Source organism: Gavia stellata, chromosome 6 (genome assembly GCF_030936135.1).
Source record: "Gavia stellata isolate bGavSte3 chromosome 6, bGavSte3.hap2, whole genome shotgun sequence".
Lineage (NCBI taxonomy): Eukaryota > Metazoa > Chordata > Aves > Gaviiformes > Gaviidae > Gavia > Gavia stellata.
The window spans coordinates 7,892,572-7,906,052 of NC_082599.1; the positions used below are offsets into that span (position 1 = coordinate 7,892,572).

Here is a 13,481-nt window from a genome sequence, read left to right on the forward strand (position 1 = left end):
AGGTTTTCCTATGTGATCTCTTCCATTAGCTGCAAGAAAGCCAGCAAATCTTACTGCGTGTGTAAATGTAATAGTAGCTGATTGGCACCAGTGATTGTACATTTACAGTGCCAGAGGTGTTATGCTGCTTTCTGAGCCATTCAGTCTGTGAGTGAGAAAGCGGCAATAACCTCCAGTGGATGATGTCCACAGTAAGAACAGATGGGTCCTCACAGTTACTGTTTCCCTTCTCCTTCCTGCAATATTTCTAATAGTGAACTGCCACATGGCTGGAGGAGGAAGACTTGGTTTTCCATATCAAAACCTGTTTCTCATTTTTTCTCCTGGAGACAGAAACTTCATTTAGCGTTTTGGTATAGAGAAAGACGAATTAATGCTTGGATTATTGATCTTTAGCTTCTTTTCTCATGAATCTAGTTTAGTAGTGGTAAATTAAGGAATTAGTTCTCATAAAAAACCACTGGCTGCTATCTTCTTTCACAGTGATCTTGTTCTCCAACCAAGTATGTTAACCAACACTATGATTTTCTGCCGTTGGACTTACTTTGTTCTCCTAATAAATCCCAAGAGTGCATTCAGCCAGCTTTCTTTCATATCCTCTTGAACAATCTTGCTATAGACATGTGAGAACAATGTAGGGAAAGACAACACTTAATTGACAGCTTCTGCTTATAAAAATAGCCAGAAACTTCCTGAGTATTGGAAGCTTTTAACTGTTGTTTCTGGTAACACTCAACCCATTGGCATTTTCAGCTGATTTTTGCTCTAGAAACATCTGTTTTATGCCTCTGGCCTAATAAGAAAGCCTGTGTTGTGTCTGGTGAAAGGCAGGTAGCCAGCTATCCTGTCCCCTGGATGCCCACTGGCAGCAAGTTAAGAGTGTGTTGCTTAATACACACAGTGCAGATAGTTATTCTGGAAGATATCAATCTACACTTCGTGAGCAGTATTTTTGTGTCTTTTTAGTGTTTTTCTGAGCCAAAGATGGTATTTTTGTAGAATTTTTGCTTTTTCTTGAGTGTCTAATTGTATTTTGACCTCATGTAAGTTTTCAGCATCCTGCAGCAGTGAGTACCACAGCTTAGCTGTGCTTTCTGTGGAAATAATTTGATGCCACTTGGTGCTGATTTCATTTGATGCCAGCTAATTTTTCCCTGAGGAACAGGTGTAAATTATCACTGTTTATCTCTTTCCAGGCTGCTTTTTCTCTGTGAATAGGTAACACCTTCCTTGAAAAATACATGCCACTGCTCAGTAAGTTGAAGAGGCAAGGTGCAGTCTACCTGGGAAAGCACACAAAGGGCTGGGAAAACAAAACTGGGCTGCCTTAAGACTCATTGATTGCAGTTCTTTTGGTTGGAAAATGGTCTTCTGTGTAATATAGACGATTCATGCATGTGAGAGCCGACCTTGAAAAGTGTGTGTTAGGAAACCAGACTCACTAAAGTAATGAGACTGTCCTTATAAGCAAGTCTGTTTTGCCTCTAGTTTATGCTTGCTTTGTTTTCTCTAGCCTTCATGGCTTCTAAGAAATTTCAAATTCTCACTTAAGTCCTGGATTTAAAAGACGCAACAGATGTTGTGTAACTTGTAGTTGTATCACCATTATGGGTAATACTTTTAATTGAAGTTGACTTAAATGATCATCATTAAGTAAAGTTAAAAATTACTCAAGCACACCGAACTATCCTGTTTTCTAGGACTTGACACGACAGTGACATTCAGTTCATCTTTTTGCTATAGAAAGAAAAAGCAGTAAGAGAAATGGTTCTCACAAAGGTGGTGCATCTAGAAAATATTTAAATTTTTATCTTTCTCTAAGTTATAGTAAAAACTAGGACGTTTCATTAACTGTAACAGAAATACGCAGTCTGGGATATTACTGGGGATTGAACACATATCTAGGAATAAGCGATGAAAATTTTGTAGTTAGAAATAGCACAAGTAGAAGAGGTGACAAGATCTTATTAGAACGAAGGTCAGCGCAGAGAGGTCTGAAGTAACAGAAGAAGCGGAAAAATTGATTGTGAATTTTGCAAACAGAAGACTAGCATGGAATGAGAAATTTTGTGGTTGAAGAGTGGCTGTGTGAAGGAACTGCCAAGATTGCCAAAGTAAACACCTTCCTGAAATTCAGTAGTGTGTCTGACCTCTTTCTGGAAACAAAATGAAAATGCACAAGGTAGTGCACACCGCAAAAACCTTGGTGTTGAAGGATGATAGAAAATATTTAAGCGCATTGAAAGATCATCATGAATGACTAGAGATGCCTGAAAAGTGGAAGTAAGAAACTGTGGTTTAGATCCTAGCCAAAACCATCATGCCAAGGTTAATCAGGTGGTGATTATGACTCAAAGATGCTGAAGCAGACTTTTGGCTAGATACTGCCGTAAAGGAGGAGTGGAAGTAGTTACTGACAAACCTGGAAGAGAAGCATCAAAGAACACTGAAAAGGAAGGTTTTGGAGTGAAGCACAATGGCCAATATAGAACTGACGAGTGGGAGTGTTTGTGATCTAACAGCTAAAAGAAGATTGGGTTTGTGATGTAGCTAATGAGTGCTTGCCTTTTTCCTCACCTAAATGCTTAAAGCCAAGTTCCTTTTCCAAAAAAATCTCCTCTTAAAGTCCATTGAATATGGATTTTTTTCTACTGTTTTCAAATATGCTAGGTTGAGTCTTAAGCTTTTACTTTCTGTGTTGTTATAACCTCTCCTCTGTGTGTTCACTTAATTTCAATAATTTAACCTTTCTCTTACTCAGCAATATATTAAGCTTTAAAAATGTGACTGCCGTTCCAGCTGGGGATGGTGCTGAGGTGTCAAGGCATGTGCGTCTGTGCTCTGGGCCTTTAAAAATTAACTGATTTGAGCAGGGATTTTCAGAAAAGCTCTGTTAACACTCTTGTAGCGCTTTATAAACGTAAGAGTACGTACTTTACAAACTGTTCAAGAGTCAGAGTCTAGAAGGATACGCTCACATGTGCAGTTCTTCTGTAAGATCTTTGTCCCTAAACCTCTAGATCATGGCTGTTAGTTTGCTTTTCTGATACAACAGATGTCTAGAGTGAGTGTGAAGACGTGCAAGTTAAGTCTGCTTGCTGCTTTTCCATAAACTATTGAAGGAACACAATTCTTCAGTCCCTTTAACAATTGTCATGAAACATCAGCAACACACTGAACTGTGAAACAGAAAGTGTGTATCTGCTTTGGAAAGACCTTCAGGAGGACGTTGGGTTTTGAGGATAACAATAGATTAAAATAATGGTTATAGACCACCAAACTTTGCTGTTTCTGATGATTTTCACAAGTCATTTGGTGCTGTGATGTCATTGTTATCCATAATAACAGGAGCTGGAGTATATGCAAATAGCTGTGATAATGCACATTGCTAGGCACATCTCTTCCTCAGTGCTGAAGCAACTTTTCTGTGCTCTTAAGCTGAATTTTTGTCTTTTAAAAGCTGTCTGACAGAATAATACAGTAGTGTCAATCTAAGCAACAGACTGTAACTGGTGAAATTACTGGAATGCTTCTCCAGTTGGCACGGTTCACGGCAGGGATTTTCTTTCACACAAAGGGCTGTTTCTGTAGTAGTTACTGTCTTGTATTTACTGAAAACTTTCAATGCATTCCTCTAGTGCTAATGCAATTTGCAGACCAAATAAGAGTGTATATCCACAAAGCTTTTGCCAGCTGGCCAGCCATACCTTTTGCTACACTCCACTGCACTCTGAAAACCAAAGGGTAGGCTGATGCTTCCTGGTTTCATATAATTTTGAAATACTTGTTCCGTAGGAACAGTGAGCTTCCCTTGTCTACCTACTACAGATTCTTTGATTTATTGTGTATCCCTAGGTCCGGTGATAGGTTTTGTTTCAATACAGTTGTCTGTATTGACAATGGACTCAAAATCTTCTATAGGCAACTCAATTTTTCAAAAGGAAATGATAGTATGGGCCATCCTCCTAGATGATGAGGCACCATTTGAGCCCTTTCCTCACTTGAATTTCCTCTGAAGTACTTCAGCTAGCTGTTATCTATTTACATTAATTAATCTCATTGTAAAAATAATTTCATTTTTCACAAAAAAAGTGCAGTAACACAGCCTTATATCTCTTTATCATGGTAAAAAATAATCCCAGAGGGGGATCACTGGGATATACGGGTGTATGGAGTGAGTGAAGACCATGCCTCCTTTACCAACCTGAAACCAGTTAGGAAATCCAAATATTAGTAAAATGAGAGAGCAAAAAAGCTCCACTATCCATTTTTCAGCAATGTCACACTGCTGTCCTTGCACGGAGTTAAACTGTAGTCATCACTGAAATTATTCATTAAGCTGTATATGAGGAGAAGCTCTGTTTCTACCCACCTGTCTGTATGTAAATGAGATTAATGAAGTCATCTTAGCAATCAATCCAGGAGAAGGCTGGGTGATTTGTTTGTGTTACATGAGGGTTAAGTAGAATCCTGAAGATACTAGAAGCCCTAGGAAACCTCAGTCTTAAATCTGTAAATAGTCTGAACTACCTTTTGAGGGGACTAAATTCAAAATCCAGTTCTTCCTAAGCTGCACATGCATAAAAAAGGTTTATACTAACAGAGTTCATACTTTGGACCTCCTTCCATGTATTTTGTCCATGAGATCTACTCTAGCACATGCTGTGCATCTGTCTGTAGGTGACCAGAAGGATACACTGGCCAGCTTTGCTCTAGCAGTGAGAACACTTAACCCAGATCTGTGGGTCCCAAGGCTGAAGTGGTCCTTGCACCTTTCCTCTTATCCTGTTGCCTGTGTTGAGAGGCAGGGAAAAAAGAGCTGCTAGGAAAAGGCCAATCCTACAGCATTTGCCAAATTAAATAATTTATTTAACCCAAAACTTGATCAGTTTCATTACGGAGAGAGGTTTTTCCGTAATATCTGCCACTTAGGTTTTATTTGAAAACAGAAACAATTCGTTATATTCTGATTGCATCCCGGTGTTTTTCTTTGACTCCAGTGAAACTGGTCAGTGATTTTCCTTAGACCTGTGGAGCAGATCAGTCATTAGCATGTGTCTCTGAGGGACAACAATTAAAGGTGCTGCTTTTGTCTGTGGTGGGAGCTGGGCACAATTCCATTTTTAGAAACCGGAATCTGACAGTCATGCTCTCCTAGGTGTTAGGACTTGGATGCAGGATGAAAATATCCTGCACCTCGTCTGTTACCCTTTTTTTTGGATAAAATTTTTAAAATGTAATTTTTTTTGTGGAAAATAAGTAGGAGTATAAAACCTGACATCACTCAGAACTGAGATATAAATCCTAGGCAAGCACCTTATTGATTATAGACTTTTGATATTGTTCTTGAGCTTGAACACAAGCAAGTCATGGACAAAAAGAAAATGAGAGCAGTTTATTCTCCTTGTAGATCACATGCCAGCAGTGCTGGCTGCTAGGAGATGTTTCCTTCCTATACTGGGCTGTTGCTCCTGACAGCCTATAACAACAAGAGCTAAACATCGTTCTTCCAGTCTTCAGCAGCAAAGTAGTTAATAAATTTTGGACTATACAAAGGCTTACAGTTATAGGACAAAAAAACCCCATGGGCTGGCTTTGCTTTCCTCATGCTTGAATCTGTTAATAATCTGCAAGTTCATACTGATACTTTAATCTGAGTTTGGAACCGTAATATGTCTCAAATTTGGGCCTTTTTTCCTCTTTGCTTTGTTTGCTACACCAAACACATAATTAGTTTGAAATTAGTTTTGGCTGTCTTGTATAAGCCTTCCTGGAGAAGGAAGGCCGGATTTAACCACTGTTGTGTGTTCTTTGCCATTACTCAGCTTTTGATTAAAGGTCTGCTCCCTGTGCCACTGCAGTCTTCTCTCTCAATTCTTACTGTTTACATCTGTTGTTTGGATTTGGCTCCATCATTACTCTTCTTTTAATAATAATACTCTTCTGGCAAGTCCTGCTATTTCTCCATTCTCTCCTTCTCTTTAATCTTGCCATGGTTTCTTTCTCATGAGAGGGTTTAAACAGAAAAAGTATGTTAGAAGGCACAGAACGCCTGAGGTTAGGGCAAATTTTAATGTAATACCTGCACTTCCTCAAAGGAGGCCTTCACTGTATTATAATAGTCACTGTGATAATGAATGAGCTGCATGCTTTCCAATCATGCTGTCCAACTGAGGCAGTGTCCTGAAACACAGCTCCTTCCAGAAGGCTGTTCTTCGTTTCATCAGACAAAAAAAAAATAAAAATTAGAATTGTCGTCTCGTTTGCCTGACTTTTATGCCTGGAATTTGATATTCTATACTCTGAGTGTGAAACTTGTGCAGACTTAGTGGCTAAAAAAAATAACTTGCACAGTGGGCATGGTTACTGCAGCACTGAGCTGTGTGAAATCAAGGCTGACCAGGACTGTAAGAAGAGAGCACCAGAAGAACTTAGCATGCCTGTAGGTACAAGTACTTCTGGTACAGTTATGAGGGGCTCAATTCCCTCTCATTCAGAGGCAGAAGTCAGGGACAAGGAAGTTGATGATGGCAAGTGAGGCGAATGAGCGGGGCTGCTCCTTGTACACACCAGCCTGGGGTCAGGTCTGGGAATGGCAGCAGATTGAGACCTGGCCAGCTGTGCTGTTGCCTGCTGAGCATCCGGAGAGGTTGGGAGATGCTGTCCAGGTGCTGTGTGACTGCAGGGGCCCTGCTGTGCTATCAGAATAGCAGTTGTCTGGTGTTTAGCCAGATGGTCTCTGCAGACTCTCCCTGCACTGCAGAGTTACAGTTTTCACATACTTCTCCTTTTCCCTACCCCTATGTAACCCAGGATATTTTGAGGTGCACACACCGAAGTTCCTTCATTTCTTTGCTTTCTGGCATAGGGGTCAGTCTCCTGTTGGTTAAGAGAGCTCCAGGTCCTCTGCCTAACTGATATTTGACTTTACAGGCCTGATGGCACTGAAGGAGGAAAAGGGGACTATAGACTCCTGCATTTGGACCAGGGTGATGGTCCAGCTTCCCTGAACCTTTAGCTGTGCCAGACGTGCCTCACTCCAAAGCAAGGTTTAGGCAGCCCAGTGAGAGCTAGCAGAGTATGGGTATGAACTGCAGCAACTGAAGGCCTAACACTTTTTTTTTATGCCAACAATAAAAATACCTGCTTCTGCTAAAGTAGCATGTGGGAGAGGATAAACTGACAGGTTGAGTGTGTCTTTGCTTCTTGTTAGAGGTGATGGTGGTTTTCAGTGTGATAACAGAGAAACTCCTGTAATGTCATGTAAATTCAGGAACCCAAATGCAGTTGAAGCTGCAAATGTGAACCAATGCATTCTTGCTTTATACAGGTGGGCCCCAGGGAGGGGCTGAATTTGGTTCCCACCACTGTGTGAGCTGCTAGGATATTGTGTAGGTCCTTGAGGTCCAGATCAAGACATTTTCATGTTGGTTCAGCTAAAACAAAGTGGGTGTGATGTGGGAGGGCTAGTCTCCCTCTGAGCATGGCACAGAGCAAAAGCAGTTTGGCTGGGGAGCAGAGAAGTACATAAACCTGTCAGTTATGGAGCATGTAGTTTCAGAACAGGAATTGTGAAGCAGTGATTTCTCTTGCTCCCCGGAGAGCAGTGTGGAAAGTTTTGATAGCACCTGGATGTCAGCGATCATCTTCTAATTGAGTGAAGACCTTTGAGGACCAGGCCACCAGCTGTAAGGAGTAGGACCTTGGGACCAGTGTGGGGACTTGTGTAGGCTATCTGGCACCAGAATTTGCACAGCTGGTTTTGGTTTCTACAAGCTGACCCCAGAGCACAATGTTAAATAAATTCCTATGTGTTTATGGCTAAATGCAGCAGTTTCAAAGAAGATTGGAGATACCTTTTGACCTCACATGCCTGCCAAGCTACTTCCCCACAGCTCTTGGGCCATATGCTCTCATCCAGCGTCCTCCTCTGGCCCCTTGCTGGCTCCTTATGTAGAGCTGAGGCAATCCACCACAGCCCCTCCTTCATGACTAAACGATCATCTTTTGAATAAGGAAATTTACTGCCTGGCTTAATGACTTGGCTCAGAGAGTGGCTGGTCACCTGCTCAGAGATCCACCACTTGCCTGTCTCGTTATCTTGTCTAGCTGCCTGGACAGAAGGAACGTATGGGGTCTGCTTGATTTTAAAAATGCTAGTTACAGGGCAGAAACACCATTGGTCCTTTTAGTGCCTCTGCGTGGGCTAACACTGTGTGATGTTGGGAAGGCAATAGAGCACTGCAGCTGCATTTCAGTTGCTGGAAAAAAGGCAGCAAAGAGGCAGTGGGCGTTGAAAGGCACATCTCTAACATGCAGATGCTAAAGCGCCTCCTCTGTAGCTGAAAAAAAGATGCGAGGCACCTACCCGGAAACATTGGCATAAATCTCTTTCTATCTTTTCTTTCAGGTCTGGATTTACAATGAAGATCATGAGCTCATTTTAAATAATCTCCTTTGCTTGGATGTTTCGGAAACTCGCTCGTCCGATCCACCTCGTCTCATGAAATGCCATGGGTCCGGCGGCTCACAGCAGTGGACATTTGGGGTAAGTGGAGTGGCTGGTGTATAGCATGTTGCTTCTAATTAATGTCTTAATAAGTGACAATAGCACTAACAGGACATCAGGGTCGAGTTTAATTATGACCAAACCTCAGATGTACAAAGTAAATTGTACTGGACTAGGCCTACCCCACAGTCTAGGCAGCCTGTACAAAAGTTGCATGGGCTTTGGTGGCTGCATTTCAGCCTGAATAAGACTTTCGCTGAGCTCTGGGACATGCAGGCTCTCCTTTGCAACACAGGAAGGTTTCTGCAGCCCTGTTTAGCCTTTTTTTCTGCTTGTCACAGCCACCTGCAGCACTTGTGGCTCACAGGGACATGCTAGAGAGAACAAAAATGACCCTGCAGCTTTTTGTTGTCTTGTGTTTGCAGGACTGGGAGACAGAAGCAGTCCATGTGGTAATTTTTGCTTAGTGCTTAAAGATGCACAGGGCAGAGCTGAGGATTGACAGAGGAGGTTTTTTGCAGTTGCTTCTGCCCTATAATTGCATTGCGTTAGCTTAATCGCTTAGAGCCTGGAGTGGCTGATTTCACAAAACTGAGCCAGTGCTGCATACATGTGAGATTTGACTCCTGGGTATTAACTCAGAGGCTGCTCTCTCACATGCCCTCCACATAGCAGTGAGTCTGTAGTACAGATATGGTTGAACAAAGAGGAGGGCACTGCCAGAACTGCCTGTTGCGCTTCCAGGAAAGCTCTGCATAAACTGTCTTGGGTTCATACCATGCTGCTTGTTGGCAGCCCGAGTTCCTAAGTGGAGTCAAGTAAGGAAGGCTGTTACAATCCAAGATGGTTTGGAGATACAGAGGCAGATATGGCGTGAGCCCAGGGTTGTGCATGTCTGACACCTGCAGAGACATCTTGCAGCTCTGCCACAGTCTGTACCAGCAGTGCCACAGCCACGGCTGCAAATGGTGGTGGGAGTAGCGAGCTGAAAAATTTTACTGCTGATAAGAGATTATTCAGGGTTCTTCAGTTTGAGTTAGGGGACAAAGATTTTACAAGGCTGAGAGAACGGCCATTGAAATTCAATGCACCTATCTGTTAGGTGCACACCTGTGGTGGTGGTGGAGAATCTGGGCTTCATCTGTGAAACGTGGGCTTTGAGCTGGCCATTGCCACTGGGGGTACAGGCAGTAGATCTGATAACGGTGTCAGATTGGTGCTTGGTAATGATCAACAACAAAAGAAAGTGAATCAAGTATCAGATTGATTAGGAAAGGAATAGGAGCCAAAGCAGAAAAATGTCATCACACCATTGTGGTTTGCCCGTACTGCATTTGCTGGTCGCCTCCTCTCAGAAAGGCTAAATTAGGGCTGGAGAAGGTTCAGAGATGGGTGGCAGGGCAAATTGAAGGTGTGGGGCACCTTTTACATGAGGAATATGTGAGCAGGCCATGACATTTTAGGTAAGTGAAGACTTGTGGGAGCAAGGAAAAAGACGTTAGGTGTGTGAGTCACTGGTACAGACAAAGGCCAACTGTGCACTGTCGGTTACAGTACAAGACTCGGAGGTGGGGGGGTATTCTGAAGAAGCTTTGTATATTCTTGCCATGTCTTCTCACTTCACTGGGCATCTGCTTATGGCCATAAGCAGTGACAAGGAGTGTGGTGGAGCTGTTCTCACGTATCTGCTCCCTCCATGCAGGAGAGCCAGACCGGAGGTTGCTGCCCATTGAAGCTGTTGGTGCTGTGCAGAGAGCCCTTTCCAGACAGAAAAGGGGCCTCCAAAGTGCCCAAAGCAGCTGCAACAAGCTGTTATGGGGTGGGGTGGGGTGGGGAGGGATGACAGGGTCCTCTGGGGGGGAAAAAGAGAAGAAGGATCTGTTTCCTTCTCACACTTGACTTAGCGTCTGGCCTTGCCCTGGTTGTTGGGACCCACCATGCAGGAGAGGCCTGTCGCCCCGTGCGACAGCTCCCCAGCACATGGGTGCTGAGGGCAGCGGCATTGCTAAGGCTTGGCCAGATGCCGAGCAGGGACATGGCTGTGCTGCACTGTAGCCTTATAGGCTTTCCTCTTTGCTGCGTGCTGGGAATGGTTTTGATCATCCCTCTACCTCATTAAGAAACTACGGTATAAGCAAAATCCAAACTGGGTCCCTGTAAGGACATGAGCGCCTTCATTTCAAGGTCTGAACGTGGTTATGGGGTGTGCTGTACTGTGGCTTTTAAATGGTGCTGCTGTGGGTCTGGTGCGTCAGGGAGGCTGCTGAAAGCTCATCTGTCAGGAAGGAGCATTCCCTCCCCTTAGGCATCGGTTTTGTCCTCAGTTTGACAGTGGAGTAGAACAGAAGTTTTCATAAATAAATCCCATCTGTCTTTCTCTCTCCTCTAGAAAAACAACCGCCTCTACCAGGTCTCCGTGGGGCAGTGCATGAAGGTGGTAGATCCGCTTAGCCACAAAGGGTACGTGGCCATGGCCATCTGTGATGGGTCCCTTCCTCAGCAGTGGCATTTTGAGAGCTGAGACAGCGAGGATGCGGCTGAGAAGTGTTAAGCCAAGACCCGATTCTCCTTCAGCCATGATTTTAAGTCATTCTGGAGGGCTTTGCAAGGAGCCCTTAGCTGCTACACCCGGCACAACCATTGCAAGGACCCTTTAGAAAATCCTCTGCTATAAAGAGCTGTGTGCATGAGAAGGTCCATGTGGTCACCGGTCCCTGGTCAGGTGCAGCAGCCCCACTGCTGAACAACACGTAGAAGTGCAATTTATCAGCGGTTCCTTGGATTATCCTGGATTATTGAACTGTTTTTAAGTAAGAGAAATTATTAGAGCAATGTAATTTAAATTGTGAGATTTTAGCTTTGTGGATCTTTTAAATGACAATGACAGAAAGGAGTCAACTTCAAGTATTTCATGTGCAGTATCTCATTAATTTACGTTTTTAGTATGGTTTTACTGGCCAAATTATTTTACTTTTTCTGGAAAAAAATTTTTATTCCCTTTTTTCTTCTGAAAATTGTCATTTGTAATATTTAAATTTAGCTCTTTTAATTTACAATTTTAGGACATTTCACGTAGTTTAAATTCTTAGCTGTCATTCGTCACCTCATATTTAAAACAAAGTAACTATTACAAAGTCTATTTTGATGACTCATGACAGTAGCTGCATTTAAAATAAAGTATCATTTTTTTATTAATCTGTATGGCCTTACTCTTTGTAGCTATTGGACCAGAAAGCACCAGCTAAGAGATTGATGCAAACTAATGTTCACATGATTTGTGTCTTCCCTTGTTTTCACTCCCTTTTCTTCACAGCCGGCTCTTTCTCCCTCTCTCATATCTTGGAAGGTTTGACAGATAATTTCTCTCCCCCCCCCCCCCATTTCTCTGTTTCCTTTCCCAAGTTCTTTTATTTCACTTTTTACCTTTCTTTGACTTCCTGCCTCAGGCCCGGAGTGCACAGAAGCTGCTGCAGAAGAGAAAAGCCGCTCTTACCCAGTGTATTTTTTCTTAGCCATGTTGGCCTTGTTTATCACGCCGCAGCGACCTGCCTTCCCTGGGAAGCATGCAGTCCAAACGCCGCAGCGCCAGGACAGCCTTGCCCTTTTGCTTGGGCAGCGGAAACATTTTCCAGCTGCACAAATACTCCAGCATCCAGTTATTGACATTTGGGCAGCGTGAGGCAAATAACGATAATGTTGGAGTAATGATAGACCCACGTCTTCCCGCAGAGAGGAGAGATTCACTTGTGACAGATTGCATTTGGTCCTTCAGCCGTCTGCCAGTGCAGCCACCCTGGGGGGAGAAGCGCAGGAGGAAGAAAATGAGCAGGTAAGAGCGGTCCCTGGCCACTGCGCAGTTTCTTGCCTCCTTCAGTGGAAGCAGTGAGTCACAGGCAGGGAGGAACCAGCTAAGTAGGGTTTAACTGTAAACCAGAACAATAGGCTGAAGCGGAAGTTCTTCCAGATAAAGCATTACCATGGGAATAATTAAGTCAGACAGCAGCCAAGTTCCTTCCTACCACCAAAAGTCTCTAAAAACAACCCCAGCCCCCTTCAGCAGCTGTATGTCGGCTGAGGCCTGTGCTGTGCACCTTGCTGGGTTAGGCGGCCCTTGTAGGGACACCCAGAGTCTTGAAATTGGTTCCCAAACCGCTGTTGCAGCGCAGTGTGGGGCTGCCCGGCCTTTGGGGCTGGAACAGATTTGCACAGTGTCAGCTCAGAGTGGCCTCTGAACCCTTTCAGCGGCGACGAGGGTGGCATAGAACCAGCCAGCGCAGTGTGCGGACAGCTCGAGAGCGGGTTTGTCCTGCCTGTCCTTGCACAAATACCTGCCTCCTTCAGGGGGGACACCTGGGTGGGTGTTGTGCATGGAATTAATTCCAGTCCTTGTTGGGGATGAAAGGAAGGGTTGCAGCTTTGTTTACGCCTGTCTCGTTAACCCCGACTGCTCCCACGAGCGAGCGTGAGGCAGCAGTGGGTGCTGGTACAGCTGCTCCCAGCTGTGGGCTGGGCTTTCCTGTAGGCTGTGAAATGTGTTTTGGCTGTCCCATTGGCTCTGCAGTAGCCTTGCTCTGCCTTTTTTTCTGTGGCTTTAAAAAATAATAAAAACTCAAAAACCAAACAAATCCTCAAACAGGCACAGCAGAAGCTTGCTTTATTTACAGTCCGAGTCTGTTGCCACAGAGAATTTTTGACCTTTTGCTCCCAGTGAGGAAATTTGGAGGCTGCTGTCAAAACCAGCTCAATCCATGTGGTCTTTTAAGCCTGCACTAACAGACAAGAATGTAGAATTGATGGACCACTGAGTTGCAGCTGGATTGTTCCTTAATATAAAGAAGGTAAGATAAACATTCAACCTCATTCTCATATAAATAATAGACCTTTTTTTTTTTTTCCCCTCCCTAAATGAGCAATACCCATGTTGGCAGCGCTGCGTGCGTGGGCCTGCAGCTTCAGCCGGAGCTCGTGGGGC

General features: G+C 43.8%; 1 protein-coding gene across 2 annotated transcripts in view; it reads left to right on the plus strand.

The window, feature by feature from the left end:
• GALNT11 (polypeptide N-acetylgalactosaminyltransferase 11) overlaps nucleotides 1–11,502 on the plus strand; it is a 38,803-nt gene extending 27,301 nt beyond the window's left edge. For both annotated transcript variants that reach the window (XM_059818396.1, XM_059818397.1), the window contains 2 exons: nucleotides 8,411–8,548; nucleotides 10,899–11,502. In XM_059818396.1, coding sequence (XP_059674379.1) covers nucleotides 8,411–8,548; nucleotides 10,899–11,030 — 270 coding nt within the window. In that variant the 3' untranslated portion in view covers nucleotides 11,031–11,502. The remainder of the gene's footprint in view (nucleotides 1–8,410; nucleotides 8,549–10,898) is intronic.
• The last annotated feature ends 1,979 nt before the right edge of the window (nucleotides 11,503–13,481 follow it).